This window comes from Equus asinus, chromosome 21 (assembly GCF_041296235.1).
Source record: "Equus asinus isolate D_3611 breed Donkey chromosome 21, EquAss-T2T_v2, whole genome shotgun sequence".
Classification (NCBI taxonomy): domain Eukaryota; kingdom Metazoa; phylum Chordata; class Mammalia; order Perissodactyla; family Equidae; genus Equus; species Equus asinus.
This window is the reverse complement of record NC_091810.1, coordinates 17,217,849-17,243,744: the sequence shown is the minus strand read 5'-3', so window position 1 is coordinate 17,243,744 and position 25,896 is coordinate 17,217,849. Positions and strand designations below refer to the sequence as shown.

At 40.6% G+C, this 25,896-nt stretch overlaps 1 protein-coding gene across 10 annotated transcripts in view; it reads left to right on the top strand.

Moving 5' to 3' along the window:
• The window catches only part of ATG7 (autophagy related 7), a 350,121-nt gene that overhangs the window by 220,154 nt on the left and 104,071 nt on the right, over window positions 1-25,896 (top strand). For 6 of the 10 annotated variants that reach the window (XM_070493096.1, XM_070493097.1, XM_044755028.2 and 3 more), the window contains one exon: window positions 549-671. The exons of the other annotated variants lie outside the window; for them this stretch is intronic. In XM_070493096.1, coding sequence (XP_070349197.1) covers window positions 549-671 — 123 coding nt within the window. The remainder of the gene's footprint in view (window positions 1-548; window positions 672-25,896) is intronic. 10 annotated transcript variants of the gene reach the window in all.

Genomic DNA, 25,896 nt, shown 5'->3' with positions numbered 1-25,896 from the left:
AGTGAACTTTAGAATCAGTAACCCCAAGTCTTCTAGAATTTTAATTGAATTTGCATGTGACTTATTTTGTTTGAGAAAAATTGTCATCTAAATTAGAGGATGATAAGGGGCTGGCCCCATGGCCAAATGTTGAAGTTCGAGCGCTCTGCTTTGGCAGCCCAGGGTTTCGCCGATTTGAATCCTGGGCATGGACATGGCACTGCTCATCAGGCCATGCTTAGGCAGCATCCCACATGCCACAGCTAAAAACAAAAAAAGAAGATTGGCAACATGTTAGCTCAGGTGCCAATCTTTAAAAAATAAATAAATAAATAAATTAGAAGATGATGCTGTCATTCTAAGAAATAAAAAATGATAAATACTAAGCCTTCCCAGGTGTTGCTCACCAGATTGATTATATCAGTTGTGATTATTATCAATTGATTGATTATCCCCATATTTATTTCTAGTTTTGGTTTCATTTTTGACAGGTGCTTATCAGAAGTGAAAATCTTTTACTATGCATTTAAAACCTGCAGCTCCTTTTAAAAAACATAAATGTTTTACAGGTTCTTGATCAATATGAACAAGAAGGATTTAATTTCCTAGCGAAGGTGTTTAATTCCTCACATTCCTTCTTAGAAGACTTGACTGGCCTTACATTGCTGCATCAAGAGACCCAAGCTGCTGAGGTAAGAATAAAACAAGCTTTCTGTCCTGTGGACTGATATGTTTGAAACTTATTTGATGTTCAGATTTATGGAAAAGGAAGGAAGCAGTTAATTATGATTTTTTTTCCTTAGAACAAACATCAATAAATAAGTCTGCTAGTTATCAGAGGAGAAGGAACCTTCTGCAATTGCTGGATGCTGATGTGTGCAGGTTGTTGTATAGTGGGTGCCTGATGCACAAAATTGCTGATAAAGGAAGTACAGGCTATTGATTTCCAAACACCTGTGGTCCTTACTGCAGAACAGCATGCCTGTGGCCATTGAAGAGTTGGCTCTAATGTCCTTATATCAAAATGCAAATCAGGGAAGACATTGGACTTTGGCCATCTTTTTCAGAGAGAACATGCCTGGCTTTTATTTCACAATTTGATCAGTCTTCATAGGCCACTGAACCCCACCATGAAATGGCTTCCTCAGTTACAACCCAAGAGAGTTATGTTTTGCTTGTCAATTAAAACATTTCACAGATCTGAATTTCCTGGGTCACTATAATAGTTTTTTTTTTTTTTCAAAGACTGCGATTGAAAACTGGATTATCATTTTGTTTTTCCAAATGCTCTCTGTTCTTAGAAAAGCATGTTCTCTATATGATGTGGGGCTATTTGGATCACTCGACAAAATGGACAGTTCCTCAAAATGGATGAATGAGATTAAATCAACATCTCTTCCCCTCAGTTACCTGGGTGAAGAAGCTCTTAGGACAATGTGGCCTATCACAGTGTTTCTACAGGCTACATAAGGAAAACGTTGTGGGCCTGTGTCTTGTAGGAGTGGAACACTTGCAAAGTTGCCATTAGGCCTGTAGTCCTATTCATTGATTACTGCCCCACCTCCACCTGGGATTGTGTATCCTCACCATTGGGAGAGGCCCCACTGGTCAGTGAGTAGATGGTCAGACCCAACACTGGACTAGCTGGTGGTGAAAAGGCTGCTGTTTGGTAGATTCGAGCTAGCACCAAGAATAGGAAAACCATGTGGAAATACTAGAGTCAAGTTCTTTGGAGCTTTCAACAGATTTGGGATGAGATTTTTAGGCATGCCAGGGAGGCAAGATAGTGCGCGTCTAGTGCTGGACTTAAAACTGAGACTGGTTCTTCTTTAACTTGCTGTGGTGATCTCTGGGCATTCAACAGATATAGTCTTCCATTTATGACCAATAGTTAGACTCACATAGAATCTCTTAGCTTTACTTTCAGGAGATGAGTGGCATCTCTGCAGGCCTTTAAGAGACTTTGAGATTTTCTCCATAACTGTGATTGGATTCCTAGTCAGAGTTCAGAACATTACATTGATCATGGTTGCCATTTTGTCTTTTAAACAGCACTGTACTGCCTGATAATAAGGGAAAAATAACTTAAAGGTCTTTTCAACCATGCAATTGTTTGACTAGTTGGCTAGGGGAATTTTTCTACCCAGCTAGAAATAATTCATATACTTATCTTTAGTTGGCCAGAAGCATTGCAGCTTGAATTGACCCCATATTTCACTCTTTTAAACAGAGCAGATGCTAGGATGATGAGCCAATTCCTTGATAAATCTGGTTTGTTTTGCTTTTTAGTTGGTCAAACATGAATAGCCTTTTCAAAGACTCAGGAAGAGACGGGGAAGTTTAAGAGAACAGTAGTGACTAAATGGTGGGGCAGGAGGGGGCATGGTTTCATCCACAAGTCTTGAGATTTCTTTTTGAAGTTTTCCTCCATTAAATTATAATTTTGGAATCATAAACCACACATCAAATTTTAGATTAGAGTTGGTAAACTGATTGGCCTATGGGCCAGATATGGCTTACAGGTGTGTTTTGTTTGGCCTGCCCTATGTGTTAAATTCTGAGTAAAGCCAATGTTTAAAAATTATGAGTTTTACGTAAAAATTTGTATTTTCCCCTTTCCAACCTTCTTGAAAAATCAGATCTGGCAACCCCAGGCCTGCATCCCTTAGTAGCGATGGTTAGCTAGAGCCAAGAAGCAAATTTTTTAGATAAATAATGCACTTGATACAAAATTTTAAAGGTATAAAAATATTCTGTATGGAAAGGAAATCTTCCTTCTGCACCTGTCCCTTACCACCTGCTTTCCTTCCTGGAGAGACACTGTTGTAATTTTTTTTTGCTTAGAGGTGTTCTTTAGGTGATGTTCTCCATTTAGATGATGATGCTCAGTTGATGACCCTTATTTGGTACTGGAATTTGCAACCCCTGTCTTAGAAAACGATCATTATTTTTCTTAAAAAACTCTAGATAAGACCTATTTTAAGATAATGCTCCCCAGAGGATCTCATAGCAACAAAAGCCATTGTCCTACCTACATTATTTTACTTTACTGTAAAAAAAGTGTGTGTGTGTAAATAAATATGTACATCAAAAAATATGCACATATCTGTGTAAAGGTAATGTTTTGATTTCTATATTTGATTCCCAGTGCATTTACAGATGTTCAGTAATAAAAATACAACTTCTGCCTCCCATATAGAAAGGTCCCAACTTATTTATTTTAGCATTGAAATCAAGAATGCCCAATTAATTCTCATCCTGAGCTAACTGGTTTCATCCATCAACATTGGAATTGCAAAAGATTCAACCAGATAAATATGTGACAGTATCATTTTATACATTGTTTATGAAATATGTTTGTACAAATACTGTTTTTTAAAAAAAAACCTTTCCTGAACATCTTTTGAAAGTTTGATAGTAGGGCGCTGTGCTAGTAACTGAATACGGAAGTTAATGAGATGAGCTCATAGTCTGGTGTGAGGAACAGACGTGAAGAGTGAACTCCAGCATCATCAGAAATGGTTTAGTCGTTTATCTGTTAAGTGCTGAGAGAGCAGTTACTCCTGCGCGGGGGCGTAGGAATGTCAAGGAAAGCTTCACAGGGAAGGAAACAAATATTCCTGTTAGTCTTAAAGGATGAGTAGGGTCTCTTTAAAAATAGAAGTTGGATTTGAGCAAGGAAAGGCTAGGGAGGTCAAGGAGGACGTTCTAGGCTGGAGAAAGGTCTCGGAGGCCAAGAGTCTGTCGTGTGTCACTCGGAATCGTGAGCATGTCATTGGAGCCAGAGTGACCTGAAATCAGATAATGTGTTTTTAGTAACAGCTTTATTGTGTTATAACTCACATGCCATGAAATTCATCCTTTGAAAGTGTATAATTCAGTGGTTTTTAGTATATTCACAGAGTTGCTGGGCTACTATTACTGGTAAGTTTAGTACATGTTCATCACCCCCAAAAGAAACTCCGTACCCATTAAGCAGTCACTCCCCAGCCCCCTCCTTCGGGCCTGGCAACCACTACACTCTACTTTCTGTCTCCGTGGCTTTGCCTCTTCTGGACGTGTCACATAAGTGGAGTCAAACAATATGGGGCCTTTTAAGTCTGGCATTTTTAACTTAGCGTGATGTTTTCAAGGTTCATCCATGTTGTAGCAAGGTAATTTCTTTTTTATTTAAAGAAAAAAATGTTTTTTATTTAAAGAAAAAAATGTTTTGAAAGAAAGTTATTAAACTTTCCCATATCCCTTAATGTCTGTGGTCTCTCTCCCAAAATACAGCCTCTTTATGAAGGAGGAATGCAAAGCTGATCCTACTACAGACTACAAATCCCTTTATTTTCATAGACAGGGGCACAGAGATAATGAATTGGGAGATATATGCAAGACAGGTTCATCAGATTTAGTGAGATTGAATAGTGCAACCCAATTTTTTGTACCCATCCCTACTCCATCATCAAATATCCAAAAATGATTGCCGTTATTTTAATCTAGGTTACTAGTGTGATCATAGTGTTGAGATTAACACAAAAATCACCTGGTTGGTTTTCTCTTGGAGGAAGGGTCGAGGTACAAAGTGCAGAGTTGGGAACTGGGAGTGGGGTGGAGGGAGGGTGCCAGACTTACAAAGATGAGTTTGTTTCGGGTTGTGATGATTTTGAGGTAATGGAATAATTGAGTGAAAATGACTGGATGGTATTAGAGACAGGTTGGAGGTAGAGCTTAGAGAAAAAGACCAGAACTGGTAGGTTGATTTAGCAGATAAAGGAAAATTATCCTGTTTAATTTAGTGCAGTGAGGATAAGCTGTAGAGCTAGGATGCAATAAATGTATTTAAATGAGAGGTGTGTGGTAGATTAATCTTATCTCAAGTTATAGATTAAAAAATTAAAAACACTCACTTCATAAATGTTTTGCTGATATTTCATAAAGAAGGGGTCTTAGACAGAGACCCATATTCTTTGTAGCCCATCTAGCTGCCAAATTATAGTTACATTCTCCACATGAGGTATTAGAATGCCCCACAGGCAAAAGGCCCTACTCAGCTTTTTACCCTCTTAAAATGTTGCCATCTGAATAGAGAATATCTCATGAAGTTCTGACCTTTACTTTCAAGACCCTTATTGAGACTGGGTTTGGGTACTTGGAGATTAATCCCAATTGCCTATTGCTCCTATTGATGTCTATTTATCCAGTTGGAGACAAAGGAATTGGCCTTAAAGCACGAGATGTCCATGTCATGAAGCTGTTGAAGTGCTCACAGATACTTTTTAAATTGCTGAATTTGTTGAAGAAAGGCTCAGTCTAAATCAAACATGTGAATGACTCAGCCATCTTTTCATAAAATTTGCCATGACTTGTCTTCTTAGGGTTCTTTTTCATCAAGTATCAGTTCACATGTACTGATTTAGTTCCAACTGTGGATTCAACATTGAGCTGTGGGAAATGCCAAATAATTTTCAAACTCCAAAAGGCTGATTCGTAAGAGAGTTAATAAAACAAGTTATGTTAGTTTATCTTTGAGAAATTCAAATTCCAAAATCCCCGTAACCCAACTTCCCTGAAATACTTCATTCTCATTCTTGAAAGTCTACGAGCTCCGTGATTCCAGGATTAACTTTAGGCTATATCTTCTTCCCTTGTCTTGACTATGTTATCAATATTTGATGCTGTATCATGCAGTTATGATTTCAGGATTGCAGTTATAATTTCAGGATTGCAGTTATAGCACTTGATTAATATAATTTGCATTTTTGTCAAGTTTTTGCTAAGCAAAACTTTCTTTTCAGCAGAATTGGGGATTGATGGATGATCATTGAAAAACAGTTTAGTGCCGACTGTAACATAGGGTGTAAAATCATAAACAGGCTGGCAGAAGTGAACAGAGCTGAGCCAATGGGTCAATTCTGAATTAAAACTCAAATTCTGACTCATCCACTACAGAATTCCAAATTCTAGAAAATAAAGTGCCCGTATCTCTCATAGCAGGAAAGTCATATGAAAAACATTATAGTCATGTGACATGACTTCATTGGCATGACAATTTACTATTCAGCAAAGTAAATAACACAATTAACAAGTATTTCTGCTGGGCCTTTTGCACTTACACTGAGTTTTTGGCCTCTCCTCCTCACAGCTGGTTTTGATTTGGGTCCTGTGGAATATTTTTTTTGTTTTGTTTTGTATTTAACAACAGTCAGATATTTATGTACAGCTTCATCAAGAGCCTCCGATGACAAATATGCCTTTGGAGGCCAGTGGAAGCTGTGGGAAAGCCCCGTGTCAGCACTTAGACCTGTTTTCAATGGAGAGAAATGTGCTCTGGGACTGACTTAGCCTGCTCATGAATCCAATTCTCTTTTCCCAAAGCCTTCTGCTAGCCCACTTCCAACCTGCACTGGCCTATCCTGAGACTGTATGCTGCCTTGATTTTTCCTTATGAAGCAATCCCTCAAGACACAGCCTTGGCCTCCTCTCCTAAGTGAGGGGGGAAAGGCAGAAACAGCAGGCAGAAAGCCATTTAATTCTTAGATTGGGAACGAGAGCCTGGTTTTTGAAATAAGGCTTGGCAGTATCCCTTCAGAGCTCACTTTATATAATGAGTCCCTTTTCTTTGCTGTTAGAGTTATCTACATGGATTTGAGATGTTTAGATGTGTTGGTCTTAAGGAAGGATCCAGTTGGAGAACAGACAATGAAGTCTGGGCCGAATCCCCCACCCTTCAAAAGAGGAGACTCGGATGGTATGATCCACTTGGAGGTCTGCGGGAGAGAGAAGGCGAGAATCATAAATGCTAAAGCAGAGTTAAAACAGCTAATAGTAAGAGATAGAATATGGCAATTGCCTCCTCCTTAAATTTTAGTCCTTGTTCTGCTAGAGTTCTCATGAGTACTTGGGTGAATAACTTCAAAATTTTGTATATCAGTTTCCCCACTTAAAATAAGGCGGTTGAACCATATGTGAAATCCTTTTTAGCTCCAATAACCCAGTAATTTTGATTCAAACATTTGCAGTATAACCACGAAGTAAAAAGATGGCAAATTTTTATATCAAAATATTTTGAAATGTGTCAAAGTGATTACTTTTTATACTTTTATAAACACTCTCTCATATCTATCATATCTGGCTCCCATTGCTAGAAACATTTTTGGTTGCATTCTTTTGAGATTTAGATCTGCTTTGAGTCATAAAATAACATTTCTCATACTTTGTGTTGATTAGTGTGTGTAGCAGTGTATATAAATACAATATGGCATAAGCCAACCTAATAACTTATCTCATTTTCCAGACTTGGTGCCCAGGACTTTTGGCTTATTCATAAACTCAAGTCTTCCCTCACCATAATTGAGTACATTCATAAAACATGCCACTCACGACCTCTTGATACAGCCTCCAAAGATGCACTCCAAAGCCCCCTTGTTTTAAATAATGGCAGCATCCTTAGAATGTTGAATGTATAATATCTGAGGAGCTTCTTTAAAAATCAACCATGTTACACAATAGCACTCACAGAGTGAATGAGTAGCTTGAACCCTGAGAAGGCTGAAGCTTGAACTCAGAAGGCCTAAGTTCATATCCGGGCTTCAACAAACGGCTGATACTGCTGCATTCAATTGTCTGGGTTGTGCAGGACACGACCTTGTGCAGCGGTCCTGTGTGAGACCTTAGGCCATTTACTGAATTTCACTGAGCTTCATTTTCTTTATTTGTAGAATGGGATCAATAATTCCTACTCCTCACAATTACTATGAGCATTAAATAAGAAAGCACCTAATAAAAAGAAAGAAAGAAATTGGACTACATCAAAATTTAGAACTTTGTGCTTCAAATATTTTTTTGAAAATCATATATCTGAGAAGGAACTGGTATCCAGAATATATCAGGAACTCTTGCAACTTAATAATAAAAAGACAGATAACCCAATTAAAAAGTAGACAATTGCCTGCCTGGTGGCATGGTGGTTAAGTTCGTGCACTCTGCTTTGGTGGCCCAGAGTTCACGGATTTGGATCCCAGGCACAGACCTACACACTGCTCATCAAGCCATGCTGTGGCAGCGTCCCATATACAAAATAGAGGAAGATTGGCACAGATGTTCTCTCAGGGACAATCTTTCTCAAGCAGAAAGAGGAAGATTGGCAATGGATGTTGGCTCAGGGCCAATCTTCCTCACCACCACCCGCCCACCACCACCAAAATGGGCAATGGATTTAAATAGACATTTCTTCAAAGAAGGTATGCAAATGTCCAATAAGTACATGAAAAGATACTCAACATCAGTAACCATCAGAGAAATGCAAATCAAAACCACTGTGAGATACCATTTCATACCCACTAAGATGGTTATAATAAAAAATACAGACAGTAAAAAGTGTTGGTGAGGATATGGAGAAATTAGAACCCTCATACACTGCTGGTGGGAACATAAAATGGTATAGACATTTAGAAAACAGTCTGGTAGTTCCTGAGAAAGTTAAACATAAAATTACCATGTGGTTCAGCAATTTAACTTCTAGGTATATAACCAAGAGAAATGAAAAGATATCTTTGTACAAAAACTTATACACAAATGTTCATAACAGCACTGTGTATCCATAGCCAAAAAGTAGAAACAAGCCAGAGGTCCATCAGCTGGTGAATGGATTGATAAAATGTGCATATTACATTGGAAAATAGTGGAATATTATTTGGCAAGAAAAAGGGAAGAACTACTGATGTGTGCTGCAGTGTGGATGCGCCCGCTAAGTGAAGGAAGCCAGCCACACTTTAAATGGGTGAATTGTGTGGTTTGTGAATTATATCTCAATAAAGATGTTTTTTAAAAAAAAGAAAAGAAAGTGAGCTATAGCCCTGATGCCCATGGCTGGGACTCTGTGCTTCCTCCTCCTTTCCTGTCCTCTCTCTGGCTGTCTGTGGGCAGTGGTGATTTTCTCTGTGTGACAGGCTGTCAGAGCATGTTAGCTCACTGTTTATAGGAATGAATTTTGTGAGAATGTGACTGTCATTTCTTCCATTTTCTTGTGCCTCAGTTTTCAAGCCTGAGTCTCGGCTCACCTTGTTTATCTCTTTCTTGTGCTATGGACAACCAGTAAATACGGCGGGGGGGGGGGGGGGGGGCTTGGGGTAGGATATGGAAGGGACCCACCAGCCAAGGGCCTCCCTTGAGGGCTTTCAGGGAGGAGAGAGAAAGTCATAATGTCAGCTCCCGCCGTGGAGGCGTCACTGATGTGGGGATCAGGGACGATGAGAGTGCTTTGGTGTCTGTTGTTGTAAGTGGCAGCAGGTGTTTGGAAGATCCAAATCTCAACCTGATCTGACTTTTTAAAATTTCCCTCTTTACCACAGTATTTTATTCTTTCCCAAGACTTTTTATTTAGAAAACTCTCAAACATACAGAAAAGTTTAAAGAAAAGTACAATGAATACTCCACATACTTTCCACCTGGATTCAACAATTAACGTTTTGTCACACCTAATTTATCTCTTGCTGTATCTACACACACAGACGCACTCATATGTTTTGTGTTTTCCTGAACCATTTGAAAGTAAGTTCCATATACAGTGACGCCTCATCCCTAAATTTTTGGTGTGAATTTACTAAGCATACATTCTTGTATGTGAACAGAATACCATTATTGTCACAGAACAATGAAGAGTAATCCCATGATACTATCCAAAATCCAGTTCGTATTCAATGCACAGGATTTTAAAGGCACTTTTAAAACTATTGTTGCTTTTTCTTCAAGTTTGTAACTTTATACTTAGAAAGTTTTTTAAAATAATAATTAAGCATCAGCCACTTGGTATATAAACTTGAGCAGATCTGTTAAGCTCTTGACACGCTCATCTCTAAACGGGGAGACAGTTATCCTGTTAGGCCCTGTGCCCCAGAGGTCTGCTCCTCTAGGCAGGCCTCTTCCAGGTGAGATTGTCTCCAGGTACCACCTGGGAGTCCTGGTCTGGTTGAGGCAGCCCTCCTAGCCAGCCAGCCCTGAGCAGTGGTTCCTGCCCACCTCCCCCAGGGTCCCCAGCACCTGAGGCTTTAGAGGAGATAGCAATGGGACTGTGAAGGCTGTGTCTGATATTTTGTGTGTGTGTGAGGAATATTGGCCCTGAGCTAATGTCTGTTGCTAATCCTCCTCTTTTTGCTGAGGAAGATGGTCCCTGAGCTAACATCCATGCCGGTCTTCCTCTACTTTGTATATGGGACGCCGCCACAGCATGGCTTGACAAGTGGTATGTAGGTCTGCAGCTGGGATCTGAACCTGTGAGCCTCGGGCCACTGAAGCGGAGCACGGGAACTTAACCACTACGCCACCAGGCTGGCCCCTATTTTCAATATTTTGAAAAAGCCATGAGATCACATTGACAAACTAAACCATCAAGTTGGGCTTTTTTGGGGTTTTTTCCCCAAATTCTGTTGTCTTACAGTAGAATGGAGTACTCATTAGTTTGACCCAGTCAGAAGCTCTGACTGCTAGTTATGTATGCCTTTGAATTATAAAAACACTAAGATAAAGTAGTGTGTTTTGTTGGGTAAGAGGGGTTTTTGGAGATACAATCTGTGAGAAAGAAAGTGGGGGTTAGGAAGTGGAGAGCTGCTGGCCCCAGGTGCTGGGGCCCTGACTTCCTGGCTGCATCAGCAGTGGAGGGTCCCAGCGAGGTGTTCTTGCAGTTTGCCCTGTGACCATTATTCTAGGGGCTATATTTTTACAGCTGACCCTTCTCACTTGCAAACATAGCAGCTGCTATGTGTTGAATTTGGGGGGTTTCCATGTTTTGATACTGTAAAATTAAATTGATTCTTGGTTCTGAAATCTTAGTTTTGATCCATCTTGCTGCTTAATTAGCTGTGGGGGAGCAGGGAGGGAAGGGAATATGAAATATTTAAGATATATATTTTTTAAAATTAAATATTGTTCATGTTTGATCATAGCTTCCATCAGTCAACAAATATTTATTGAACCCTTGCCAGGTTCATGGTGGTGTGGAAATTCAAAGAGGTACAAGCCAGGCCTTCAGGAGACTGACATGGCATAGTTGGAGAGGTAGAGTGGAAAAGTAACAGACTGCAGGGCAGTGACTGTGCACAGAGAGCTGAACACATGGTACAGTAAATCCTGCAGGATTTCAGGAACCTCAGATGCAGAGACAGGGCTCTAGGCAAGAGTTGGATTTTGAGCTGGGCCTTGAAGATTGGAACTGCAAGTATAGGAGAGGAGAACGAGAGAAGGCATTCCAGAATGGCCCATGGCATCAGCGCATCCAGATCTCTGACGAAAAGTACCATGAGAGGTGTAGCAACCAATATTGATTACATTATATGTAATTTTCATGGAACTTTTATACCAAGCCTTTTGATGCCCACAAAAATCTTATGAGGTGGATATTGTCCCATTTTGTGGATGACGTGGTCAAGACTCAGAGAAGCGAATTGATTTGCTAAGTTGACTGGGCATTGTTAAACTTAGCTGTGCTAAGTGTTTATCTGCATCTTGAGGTTTACATACACTTCATAAGGCCAGGAGCAGAGAGGAAAATGTATGCCGGGTGATACGGATGTGTTCTGCTTTGTGGGGAGTGCCTTTACTTTCAGATTGAGCAGTACCAAAAAGCACTTTTGATTTTTGTCTGTTTCCTTACGTCTGCGTGCTATGGTTTCTTTCACTGCATGTACCACCTCAGGGCCTGATGAGCCAGCATCACTGTGCTTTCTTACTCTTGAACTGTCTTTAAGAGTAGACTGGCTTCTATCTGTGGGGATGAGGTTTTTGATGAATGAGTAATTCACAATTCCATCTCCAGACTTACCAATGGGAAAAGGGCAGGTAAGAGAGAACTTCTTTCTTCCTGGCCTTTACTTTTCCCTAAATTGTAAAGGGAAATTAAGAGCTTGCCCCCATTGCCTTCATTTAGGCATCTGGTAAAAAAATAAATGCAATGCTAAATTAGAAATATTTATATATTATTGTTGCAGGACAAAAATCATTGAGTTCCTAACTACAAATAAGTAAACTGCTGTGGGTTTGTTTGTTCTTAATTTTGCTACTAAACTTTCTTTGTGTTTATCTTACCTTAATCTTCCTTGGAAGAGGCTGTAGTTAATTCTGCTTAGGATTTTATTAAAAGGAAAGAAATTTAGGGGCTGGCCCCGTGGCCAAGTGGTTAAGTTCGCGCGCTCCGCTGCAGGCGGCCCAGTGTTTCGTTGGTTCGAATCCTGGGCGTGGACATGGCACTGCTCATCAAACCACACTGAGGCAACGTCCCACATGCCACAACTAGAAGGACCCACAATGAAGAATGTACAACTATGTACTGGGTGGCTTTGGGGAGAAAAAGGAAAAAAAAATAAAATCTTTAAAAAAGAATAAAAAGGGGGCTGGCCCTGTGGCCGAGTGGTTAAGTTCACGCACTCCACTGTAGGTGCGCACATGGCACGGCTCATCAAACCACGCTGAGGCAGTGTCCCACATGCCACAGCTAGAACGACCCACAACGAAGAATATACAACTATGTACTGGGGGCTTTGGGGAGAAAAAGGAAAAAATAAAATCTTAAAAAAAATAATAAATAAAATAAAATAAAAAAGAATTAAAAAAGGAAAGAAACTTGGCTTTTAAAAAGACTTAAATGTTTTATTTTTGTAAAAGATACACACATATAATTCATGTTATTCTTTGACTAACTTCAGCTCTAAGCATTGAATTGATGTTTTGTTTTGTTTTTTTTAAAGATTTTATTTTTTTTCCTTTTTCTCCCCAAAGCCCCCCAGTACATAGCTGTATATTCTTCGTTGTGGGTCCTTCTAGTTGTGGCATGTGGGACGCTGCCTCAGCGTGGTTTGATGAGCAGTGCCATGTCCGCACCCAGGATTCGAACCAACGAAACACTGGGCCACTTGCAGCGGAACGCGCGAACTTAACCACTCGGCCACGGGGCCAGCCCCTGAATTGATGTTTTAAAGCACCAATTCAGTACCAACTCTTTAGAGATAACTATTTTGAGTTTTTATACCCAAATACTGATTGGTTTACTTATATTCTGCTCCTTCCTCTCCCTTTCTCTTTCTTTCAGCCATGACCTATGGAAATAAAACTTTATAGTACTTTAATACCGTGAAAGCTAGACTGAAATAATATTAAGCCCAGCTCCCTTCAGACCTTAGCAGCCTGGGCTTAGAAACAGAGTCTCACGGGAGGAGCATAGGATCTGGGTTCTGAAGAGGAGGGCTTTGCTCCTGGTCCTGCCGCCAGTTGATTGCTTCCTCTTACCTGGGCTTCATCTGTAAAAGGGGTAATACCTACCTCTCAATGCTGGTTTTGTAATGTGCTTTGAAATCTTTAGAAGTATACATTAGTTCTTGTAAGCTAGATACAAATGAATCAAATGGAAAACTGCCATAGCTTTTGTAAAATAAATTTTTTTCTTAATATACCATAGGCCTTTGAACATAAATATCTTGAATTAAACTTTAAACAATCATTAATCATTAAAATGGTAGTTAATATTAATTGGATAATATTTGAATGTCAAAGAGATTAGCAACAGGAGGTTTTGTTGTAGAAGAGAAGAACCTAAATAAAAACTATTTGATTCCAGTCAAGATGTAAGAATACACATTAACCTTCAAATAAATCTGTGTAAAAGTTCCTAGTATGAAACAGTTGCAACTTCTCAATTAAATCATCACTTTATCTGTTCCGAAATTAACTCCTCAAAAGGACAGCTGAGCATAGCTTCTTCTCTGATGTGTCCCCATGTATTCTCTTCAGTTCACCTGGGTCTACTTCTGTTCTGTTGCTGCTTCCTCTCCCACCTCCAGACTTTGTTCAACTGATACTTCTGCTGGAAAGCTCATCTGTCCTTCCCCGTGGGATCTGCTGAGTACTCCTGCTGGTCCTTCTAACTTAAGCAGCTACCTCCTTTGAGAAATGGTTTCTGATTCTCTCCTGCCTACTGAGGCTGAGGGGCGGATGAGATTCTGTAAAGGAAAGTCTGAAAGTACCATGCACACGCAGGCCAGTTTGTATTATTACTTGTAAACCAGGGAATAACTTGATCCAAACAATGCTTTAGGAAAATGAAAATGGCAAAGAGCAAGAAAATTTCTCCCCCACTTTTTTTTTGCTGAGGCAGATTACCCCTGAGCTAACGTCTGTTGCCAATCCTCCTCTTTTTTTGCTTGAGGAAGATTAGCCCTGAGCTAACATCTGTTTCAGTCTTCCTCTATTTGGTATGTGGGTCACTGTCACAGCATGGCTAAGAAGTGGTATAGGTCTGCACCTGGGATCCAAACCCCTGAACCTGGGCCGCCAAAGCAGAGCATGCCAAACTTAACCAGTAGGCATGGGACCAGCTTCCTCCCCCACCCCTTTTTTTTAAAATATCTTAATGTTTTCAAATGAACTACAGCAAATGCAGAAGAAAGCCTAAACATTATGTACAATTTAAAGAATAATTATCATACAGACACCCTTCAGCCTTCTCATGTTTGGCTCCCCCAACACAGCCCTTGAGGAAACTGTCCTACAGACTCTTGTGATCGTTATTGCCCTGCTTTTATTTATAGCTTTACTCTAGTGTATGGATCCCTAAATGATTTAATTCAGTTTGTCTGACTTTGAACTTTTATAGATGGAGTTATGCAGTATATAATCTTTTATGTCTTGCTTCTTTTGCTCAACATTATGAAGGTTACCCATGTTGTTGTGTGCAGCTGAAATCTGTTCTTTTTAATTGCTGTATAGTATTCCATAGTATAGATATACTGCAGTTTACTCTTCCTACTGTAGATGAATATTTGTAGCCCTTCCACTTTTGGATTATAATAAAGAGTGCAGGTTGGAGCATTCTTGTATCTATCTCCTGGGGTGCATGAGTAACATTTCTCTAGGTCAGTGTTTCTCAACCTTTTTTCCATTATCGCTTCTCCTATGGAGAAAATTTAGTATTAAACTAAAAATTTTTAATTCAAATTAAGGGGCTGCCCCTGTGGCCAAATGGTTAAGTTCACGCGCTCTGCTTTGGTGGCCCAGGGTTTCACCAGTTCGGATCCTGGGCGCAGATATGGCACCACTCATCAAGCCATGCTGAGGCAGCATCCCACGTGCCACAACTAGAAGGACCCACAACTAAAAATGCACAACTGTGTACCAGGGGGCTTTGGGAGAAAAAGGAAAAATAAAATCTTTAAAAAATTTTTAAAAATATATTCAAATTAAATTAGTCCTAAAGAAGAAGATTTTGTTGGATAGAGTTGAGCTTTGGAGGGCTACAAGCCATTGTAATAGCCAAGACTTTTTCACCTACCAAAACCCAATTTTTGCTCATTCGTGGGGATAATATTACCCCCACTGAGAATGCATTCTCTATATTAAATACCTAAGACCAGAATTGTTGGGTCATAGAAAATGTGAATCTTCAACGTTATTAGATCATGACAAACTATCTTCCAGAGCAATTGTACCACTTTAAGTGATTACTGGTAGTATGTGGGAGGTTCTGTGGCTGTATATCCTTGCCAAAATTTTGGTATTGTCACATTCAAAAATTTTTGCCAATCTGTTAGGTGTATAATAATATCTCATTCTACTTTTAATTTGTATTTTCCTTATTACCAATGAGGTTAAACAGCTTATGTTTATTACTTATTTGGATTCCTCTTCCCTAATGGTTTGTTTCTCTACTTCAACTCTAAAAATTCTTGTATGTTCCACTTATGTAGCCCATATTAAAAGAAAACACGGTAGGATGACCTAGTTATTCACTTGAAAAATACGATAGAGCCCAGAGACCTGCATTACAATCCCAGATGAGCTGTTTGTCTTGCTCAGAGTTCCGTACCTCTGTGCCTCAGTCTCCTCATTTGCTGAATAAAGCTGTTAGCTGGGATAGAGCCTTGGCTCTCAACCTGGCTGCCCATTAGAATTATCTGGAATGCTCTTCAAAAATACTGGTGTTTAGACCACACTGTCACCAGAAAGTGTGATTCAGTTGGGTTACAGATTTCTAGATCCCTTCCAACCTAACATTCTGTGATATTGATAGAATAAGTCTTTAACACCTAGGTTCGATGATTTTGATCATCCTCCTAGAGTGATCAAGGGGGAAACTCCTTAATTTAGTCCATAGAGGAAACCTGGTGTCAACTTTCAAAATATTTTTTTGTAGCTGATTTACTTTCAGCACTAATAGGATTTTCTTTCATTGACACCTGTCATGACAAAATACACATCCAACAACAATGTTAAGAAATCATAAATGAGCGTTAGAAAGAAAGAGGCACATGTCAGGCCACAGTGTCTGGATCAAACACACACCTGACAAGGCTGAATTCATGAATTTCTGACATTTGACTTCCTACTGTCAGATTCTTTCCCATTGCCAGAGGCCCTCCTTCCAGTTCCAGCTGGGCAAGGGGCTGCAGAGGCCTGGAACCGTGGCACAGTCAAGGTGAACCACCTGTGCTTTGGGAAGAGTTGGCCAAAACCGCTGCTCTCCTGGACCAGGCCATGGATCGGTGGTTATTGGGGCTGGAGGGGGATGCTGTGAGAGGGCATTATACCATTCCATCTGCCTCTGTGTATCTTCAAAAGTCTCCATAATGAAAAATTTTTTAAAAAGCACTCTCCTGACTTTGAGTCAGCAGTGTTTTATAGTGCCCACCTGCCACTCATAACTATATCACATGTGATTAATATCTGACTCATATTTGTTTGGCGCTTATATTTTTCAGAGTATGTTTATTTGCATTTACTCAGTTGATCATCATAGCAATCGTTTTCAATGAAAAGCCTTTTGTAGCCATCTAGACCCTGGTTATGATGGCAGAAACGAAAAGCTCAAACTGGCTTTAAGATAAACAAGGCATTTATAACCAGGCCATGAAATCCTAGCCCCGAGAATCCTAGATTAGGGGGTTTAATGTCACGACCATATTTGTCTTTTTTGCTCATCTCTGTTTTCTCTTTGTTGGTTTCATTCTCTCTCACTGCAAACAGGTTCTTTTTTCTTCTTTTTCCCATGTAGCAGAAAACATGGCTTCAGGCAGTTCCAAAATCTCATTCTTCCTTTAAGAGCATCTTCCCCAGTGATTCCAAAAGGAAAATCCCAGACATTGACTATGATCGATCAGATCACATGCCATCTCTGGACCACTTGCAGTAGACAGAGATGGGCTGCTGTGATTGGCCAGCTTGTGCCATGGGCATCTGCGGTGATTGGCAGCCTCCCTCAGAACCATGTGGTTGGGATGAGAAAGACACAGTCCTTCCAAAGGAGGGGCTGATGTGGGTGGATGGGAGCTGGGCATACGTGATAGAAGTCCATTCTACTCTTATTTCTACTCCTGTGTCTGGTCTTGTCCCTCCTATGCAGTTCTGCTTTCTATGTGCAATTTCAAATTAAGGACTTTAGTGCAAGTCAGGAAATTTCAGTCTCCATATTTTCCCCCAAGCTTGACTTACTCTTCTTTCTGGATTTACCCCCTCTTCTCACCTAACCACAGATACGTAAAAAGACTCTTTTTTCCTTGAGTCCTTTAGAGAACTAGCTGCTCAGTGTCCATCACCACCACCCCCACAGAGGAAGAAAGAATTTTCTCTGAGATTGGAGCATAGGGCTTCTCCCTTTCTCTGCGGTACACAAATTTATCATTCTGGGTTAAGACTCAGCTGTTCCTTCTTCCAAGCTCCCACACGCCCTGGTGAGGCCACACCTCTTAGGGTGGGGAAGGGGAGTGGAGTGCTCTGGCTGCCTCTGCTGACCAAGTGTGGACTGGGGAGCTGGCGACAGGAGGCCACTGTGAGGCTTCATCTTTCAGTCCAGATGGTGATGGTCAGTAACAGTGACACTGCCTTAGGACATGTGCCTTTAGTCTCCTCTGCAGTCTAAAAAATTACCATGCTGAAATTTGTTGATAAAGCCAGAGCTGTAATTAGGAACATAAATGACACAATACAGGCCTCGCACAAATGAGCAGTTGTGGGGTATTATGGGCCTCTGTGGATTATTTGACTGAAGAAAGGGAGGGGGGATGCTGGTTGCTGTTGAACAAATTGCTACCAGATGTAGATTTCAATAAACACCACACTGTTGTTCCCTTGCCTGAAGGTGCTATGAATTTCTTGAGGCAACAGAGCAATCAGTAAACTGGCGGCTGTTCCAACATGAATGGAGCCTCCTGGTGTCCCCTGGTCTTGGATGTTTGTCCACAAAATGCAAGGCAGACCCGGGAGCCTCTCTCCCCTACCTGACCTTTTACAGGAGAGTAACATACTTAAAATGTAGCAACCAGATCCCATAGAACCTAAAAGAAAGTGGAACTGTGGTTAGAATGTCTCAAAAAGAAAGCATTACTGGATGGGGTGCTTTAAGAGATTATGGGGATCAGTGGCTTTTCCCACAGATGCCACTTGTAATAGAATGTAATAGAATCAAACTGCCTCAGTCAATAAATACTTGAGAGCCTGCATGTGCCACGTGACGAAGAAGGCCCAGTATCTTTCCCCTCACTGAACTTACGGATGACAGGAAGAGGGGCATTAAAGCAGAAGTTACAGATAAATAATGACACCCTTCAGTGTCCTACGAAGGAGTCCTGTGTGAACTTCAACATGGAAGCTGCTTGTCCACCTTCACCATCTGCTGCCGTTGGCCAGCCAACGTGTGAGCCTGAGAATTAGACTGAAAGAGCCCAGAGCCATGACTCTACTTTGCTGTCCTTGAAGGGGTGGAAAGGAGAGAGATTGAGATTGAGAGAGGGAGGGAGAGGGAGTATGACTGATTTTAGTTTAGTACCCCACCGAGCTTCTCATGTTCCACAGAATAGAGTGATTCTAGATAGATTTCCCTGACTTCTCTTTTGCTTATAGCTCTCTAAAGAAAAGTCAAGCACCAAATGGATGATTGGCCTAAATCCTACACACGTGTTTTGTTAAAAAGACAAAATTCAAACCAGTAAATTTGAAGCTCTAATTGGCTTTATTCAACAATTCGTGACTCGGGCCGCATCCCATCTAGCAAGTAGAGTCTCCAGCTCCGAGGAGTTGCACCAAGTGGAAGGTTTTGATAGGCAGAAGGGGGGTAAGGAGGTTATAGCAACAGGAAGAGAGGATGGTTTCAGGCCAGGTCATCTTCTTTGGGGGGAAGGGAAGGCAGGGGTCTTATCACGCAGATTACCTCACTGCTGCTAATCAGGAAATTTCAGATTGTTCAACGGTCACATTTCTGGGAGAGATTGAAACTGTGATTAGGTCTTGGTTTGATGTCGTGGGGGCAAATGACTCCATTTGGGGCTTGTTGTTTCTTTTTTAACAGTTCTTCCCTTTTGATCAAAACCTCAGCCTAACTGAGAGATATGATCAAAAATTCAGGCATTAGCACCACTCTCAGCTACTGCTCTGTAGTTCTTGAAGCTTTTACTGATCCTCTGTGTGGTGTTCACAGCTCGTGTGAATCCCTGCCAGAGTCATAGCCTTAAGGGTCATGTGACTTAGGGGTTACAATTTTAAGTCGGTCATCCTCTTCATTCCCCCTCCGACTCTCCAGTTTTAGGGAGATTGTCTACCTGTTAGCGGCTGCTAACGCACATTTACAGCTTTTGAGAGACTACAGTGCACTAGGGGGATTATTATGATTATAATAAACAGGAAAATTCCCAATGTTTGGAATGCACTTTGGAGCCGTGGTCCCCAAGACCCAAACCAATCAAAATCAAGTAAGTCAAATAAAGACTTTATTGAAGGAGCTACCTTTTTAAGCCAAATGGCTTAGTTTCGACTTCCTCAGAAGTGTTGGCCACAGCACCTCCTTGCTCGGCTAAGAGATAATCAAGGGCTGTTGGCTTATCAAGAACAACTTTGGTCAGAGAGTCTAAGGATTTTTGTTGGACAGCTAGTGTCTTAGCAACGGGATCTGGAATATTTTTAAGATTAAAAGAGAGGTTCCTGATTATAGCCTCATTTGTACTTACTCCTAAGCAAGGAACTAGGGCCCTGCCAAAGAAAGTGAATCTTGAATCATGAGAGCATCCTGGTATGTCCTTTCTAGAATAATTAGGGGCACAGCTAGACATCCTAAGAGGCATTGTCCACAAGTTGTGCACCAGCCATTTAGGCATTTATAGGCCCAAGGAGGACGATAACCACCAGAGATAAAGGTAAATCCTGTCAGGACACAAACCACTTCCACTAAGGTGGCACTGTTAATGGGTTCATTCTCAGGAATTGTTGCGTTTGCTCATTCAAGCCAGGGGTCAGTTATATTTTCTCCTAGCCTGAAATAAACAGTTGTTCTAAGTTCTGGAGGTTGCCCCCTCTTAGCAATGGCCTGGGAGATATGGATGGTGGTGTTATTTTTCCAGGCCAACGTCATAGTGAAGGAAAGAAGGAGAAGAAGAAAGGGTTTAATGTTTAGTCAAAGTATGAAGTCTTTTTCTTTTTTTAAGTTTTTTTTTAAATATTGGCACCTGAGCTAACATCTGTTGCCAATCTTTTTTTTTTTTTCCCTTCTTCTTCTCCCCAAAGTCCCCCAGTAGATAGTTGTATATTCTAGTTGTAGGTCCTTCTGATTGTGCTATGTGGGACGCCGCCTCAGCGTGGCCTGATGAGCGGTGCCATGTCTGCGCCCAGGATCCAAACCAGTGAAACCCTGGGCCGCCGAAGTGGAGCGTGCGAACTTAACCACTCAGCCCTGGGGCCGGCCCCCAAAGTATGAAGTCTTGATCTGTATTCTTGGAGGAAAGCAGTCCGCCTTGATGTCAGCTACTTCTCTTCCTTTTTAACTCAATTCAGAAGTCCCCAGCATTTGGACAGGACCGGGTGTCAGGTGGAGCTTTCTTTAGCTGTGAGATGTGTACCCAAGGCTCAGTGCCTTCTAATTTTGCAGCAGCATCAGTGCTCAGGAGCCCTCAGTAAGGTCCCTTCCAATGGGGCTTGAGGGCTGTCATCCTCTGATGACATTTCCAGAATACCTGGTCACCAGGTTCTAGACTGTGATCAACAGGATCCTTTGAACTGGGATCTGGGAAAGCTTCTTTAACCTGTTGATGATAGGCTTGAACATAAGACATTAGAGACTTAGAGTAGCTGCTCATGCTAGCATGAGACAGCAAGGGATCAGCAGAAGGTTGTATACTAACAGACGTTGGTCTGCTGGTGGCTATCTCACGTTAGGTGAGTTATCTTTCCCAAAGTGGGTAGTGTAAACAGTCAGCAAGACCAAAGGCAATACCTTAGGCCAAGAGAGTCCAGTGGTTTCCACAAGTTTAGAAATTTTTGAATTTGAGGATCCCATTCATTCTCTCAACATTGCCTAATGATTGAAGGTGACGGGAATAGTGATAATTCCAAGAAGTTTGCGAGGTTTTTGTTAAAGCCCATAATGTTTGCCGAGTGAAGTGGGTGCCTTGATCACTGGAGATTGTGGGAAGGTGAACACATTTTGTAACAGTTTCTTTGCCAATGTGAGAGCATCAGTTTTGCTGCAGGGGAAGGCTTCAACCCACTAGGAAAACAAACATACAATAACAAGAACATATCAATAACCCATACTAAGTGGCAGTTGAATGAAGTCCAGCTGCAGGAGTTCAAGGGGTCCAAAGGGAGGAGGTCTGAGGCCTCTGGGGATAAAAATAGATTTTTTGGGATTATGGACCTGACAGGTCAGACATTGCTAGTAGCCTGTTTTCGCAGATTTTTTTGTTTGTTTTCTGCTTTGTCTCCCCAAATCCCCCCAGTACATATTTGTATATATTAGAGTTGTGGGTCCTTCTAGTTGTGGCATGTGGGACGCCGCCTCAACGTGGCCTGATGAGCGGTGCCATGTCCACGCCCAGGATCCGAACTGGTGAAACCTTGGGCCGCCAAAGTGGAGCATGTGAAGTTATCCACTCAGCCACAGGGCTCGCCCCACCCCCCTTTTTTTTTTTTTTAGGAAGATTAGCCCTGAGCTAACATCTGCTGCCAATCCACTTTTTGCTGAGGAAGACTGGCCCTGAGCTGACATCTGTGCCCATTTTCCTCTACTTTATATGTGGGACACCTGCCACAGCATGGCTTGACAAGCGGTGTGTAGGTCCACACCCAGGATCCGAACTAGAGAACCCTAGGCCACCAAAGCAGAACATGCGAACTTAACCACTGTGCCACTGGGCTAGCCCCATTTTCACAGTTTTATAAAAGTCTCCCCACCAATGTCGATTCATAATTTGAGTCATCTTAAATGTGCTATGTTGAGGGTAAAGGAATGCAAAAACTGAAAAATGGGGTTTGCCAGGGAGCTGGGAAGAACCAAATAGCCGTCTTGGGTTTCCCATAACCCCAACTGTTTATTTAATTTACAAGCCATTGTTTACCCATCTGAATTTCTCTGATTCCGGAGCAGACTGTTATCATGTTGCAAGGACATCAGGATTAATTATCTATTTGATCAAAGTGACAATAAAAGATTTCCAAGGCAAATACAGAAGATTATATAGTTGCTAGCAAAACTTAGCTCCTTTAGTATTGAGAAGACTTGGTTTTAAGCAATCAAAGATCTCATGAAAACAGTGTAAAGCACAGCTGGTAAGACACAAAATCTTTGCCTTCTAGGAAAACTTTTCACAGTATTTTATCAGAAACAGACTAATAGTCAAAAAAATCTTTGTCCTTTTATCAGATGAAGGAAAATCAAATTTCAGTTTTACACAAGTACACCATTGATATTAAAGCCTATTTCCAAAACCCTTAGAATAGAATCCAGTTTTTAGTCAACTTGACTACACAAGGCCAGTTTCTCTCCCTCCCTCCCTCCCTCTCTGCCCGCCCCCCCTTCTCCTCTCCAACTTTCTGTACACATTTAATTTGTCTTTCATAACTAGAAGTTCTGTTTTAGATAAAATTACTCTCATTTCCCTTAACCAAAGTCCATCTCTATACCTCATGTTTTTTTCTTAAACAAAAACATATTCTACTTTCCTTGCATACAGAATTGTGTTTCCCTTATTATTTCTGGTAGCTTTAAATATAGTAATTAAAATTCTTAACCCTTAGAAACCTTAACTAAGAAGTAAACAATTGTGAACTGTCTTTTATGTTAGCATTTTGTGGCTTGGCAAATTTTATAAATGCCTTTTATAATTTTTAGGAACATGCTTTTTTTTTTTAATTAATATTATGATAGAGTACAACCTTGTGAGATTTCAGTTGTACATTTTTGTTAGTCATGTTGTGGGTACACCACTTCCCCCTTTGTGCCCTCCCCCTACCCCCCCTTTTCCCTGGTAACCACCAATCAGATCTCCTTGTCAATATATTAACTTCCACCTATGAGTGGAGTCATATAGAGTTCGTCTTTCTCTGACTGGCTTATTTTGCTTAACATAATACCCTCGAGGTCCATCCACGTTGCTGCGAATGGGCCAATTTTGTCTTTTTTTATGGCTGAGTAGTATTCCATTGTGTATATATACCACATCTTCTTTATCCAATCATCAGTTTCTGGGCATGTAGGTTGGTTCCACGTCTTGCCTATTGTAAATAATGCTGCGATGAACATAGGGGTGCAAGGGACTCTTGGGATTTCTGATTTCAGGTTCTTAGGATAGATACCCAGTAATGGGATGGCTGGGTCATAGGGTATTTCTATTTTTAACTTTTTGAGAAATCTCCATACTGTTTTCCATAGTGGCTGTACTAGTTTGCATTCCTACCAACAGTGTATGAGGGTTCCTTTTTCTCCACAACCTCTCCAACATTTGTCGCTCTTGGTTTTGGATGTTTTTGCCAATCTAACGGGTATAAGGTGATATCTTACTGTAGTTTTGATTTGCATTTCCCTGATGATTAGCGATGATGAACATCTTTTCATGTGTCTATTGGCCATATTCATATCTTCTTTTGAGAAATGTCTGTTCATGTCCTCTGCCCATTTTTTGATCGGGTTGTTTGTTTTTTTGTTGTTAAGCCGTGTGAGTTCTTTGTATATTATGGAGATTAACCCTTTATTGGATAAGTGGCTTGTAAATATTTTTTCCCAATTAGTGAGCTGTTTTTTTGTTTCAATCCTGTTTTCCCTTGCCTTAAAGAAGCTCTTTAGTCTGATGAAGTCCCATTTGTTTATTCTTTCTATTGTTTCCCTCAACTGAGGAGTTATAGTGTCCGAAAAGATTCTTTTGAAACTGATGTCAAAGAGTGTACTGCCTATATTCTCTTCCAGAAGACTTATTGTTTCAGGCCTAATCTTTAGGTCTTTGATCCATTTTGAGTTTATTTTGGTGTGTGGTGAAAAAGAATGGTCAATTTTCAATCTTTTGCATGTGGCTGTCCAGTTTTCCCAGCACCATTTGTTGAAGAGACTTTCTTTTCTCCATTGTAGGCCCTCTGCTCCTTTGTCAAAGATTAGCTGTCCATAGATGTGTGGTTTTATCTCTGGGCTTTCAATTCTGTTCCATTGATCTGTGCACCTGTTTTTGTACCAGTACCATGCTGTTTTGATCACTGTAGCTTTGTAGTATGTTTTGAAATCGGGGATTGTGATTCCACCGGCTTTGTTTTTCTTGCTCAGGATTGCTTTAGCAATTCGCGGTCTTTTGTTGCCCCATATGAATTTTAGGATTGTTTGTTCAATTTCTGTGAAGAATGTTCTTGGGATTCTGATTGGGATAGCATTGAATCTGTAGATTGCTTTAGATAGTATGGACATTTTAACTATGTTTATTCTTCCAATCCATGTGCATGGTATGTCTTTCCATCTCTTTATGTCATCGTCAATTTCTTTCAAGAAAGTCTTGTAGTTTTCATTGTATAGATCCTTCACTTCCTTGGTTAAGTTTATCCCAAGGTAATTTATTCTTTTCGTTGCGATTGTGAATGGGATTGAGTTCTTGAGTTCTTTTTCTGTTAGATCATTGTTAGTATATAGAAATGCTACTGATTTATGTATGTTGATTTTATACCCTGCTACTTTGCTGTAGTTGTTGATTATTTCTAATAGTTTTTCTATGGATTCTTTGGGGTTTTCTATATATAAGATCATGTCGTCTGCAAACAGCGCGAGTTTTACTTCTTCATTGCCTATTTGGATTCCTTTTATTTCTTTTTCCTGCCGAATTGCTCTGGCCAACACCTCCAGTACTATGTTGAATAGGAGTGGTGAAAGTGGGCACCCTTGTCTTGTTCCTGTCCTCAGAGGGATGGCTTTCAGTTTTTGTCCATTGAGTATGATGTTGGCTGTGGGTCTGTGATATATGGCCTTTATTATGTTGAGGTACTTTCCTTCTATACCCATTTTACTGAGGGTTTTTATCATAAATGGGTGTTGGATCTTGTCGAATGCTTTCTCTGCGTCTATTGAGATGATCATGTGGTTTTTGTTTTTCATTTTGTTGATGTAGTGTATCACGTTGATTGACTTGCGGATGTTGAACCATCCCCGTGTCCCTGGTATAAATCCCACTTGGTCATGGTGTATAATCTTTTTGATGTATTGCTGTATTTGGTTTGCCAAAATTTTGTTGAGGATTTTTGCATCTATGTTCATCAGTGATATTGGCCTGTAGTTCTCCTTCTTTGTGTTGTCCTTGTCAGGTTTGGGGATCAGAGTGATGTTGGCTTCATAGAATGTGTTAGGGAGTTCTCCATCTTTCTCAATTTTCTGGAACAGTTTGAGGAGAATAGGTATTAAGTCTTCTTTGAATGTTTGGTAGAATTCTCCAGAGAAGCCGTCTGGTCCTGGACTCTTATTTTTGGGGAGGTTTTTGATTACCATTTCTATTTCCTTACTTGTGATTGGCCTATTCAGATTCTCCATTTCTTCCTGATTCAGTTTGGGGAGATTGTAGGAGTCTAGGAATTTGTCCATTTCTTCCAGGTTGTTCAATTTGTTGGCATATAGTTTTTCATAGTATTCTCTTATGATCTCTTGTATTTCATTGGTATCTGTTG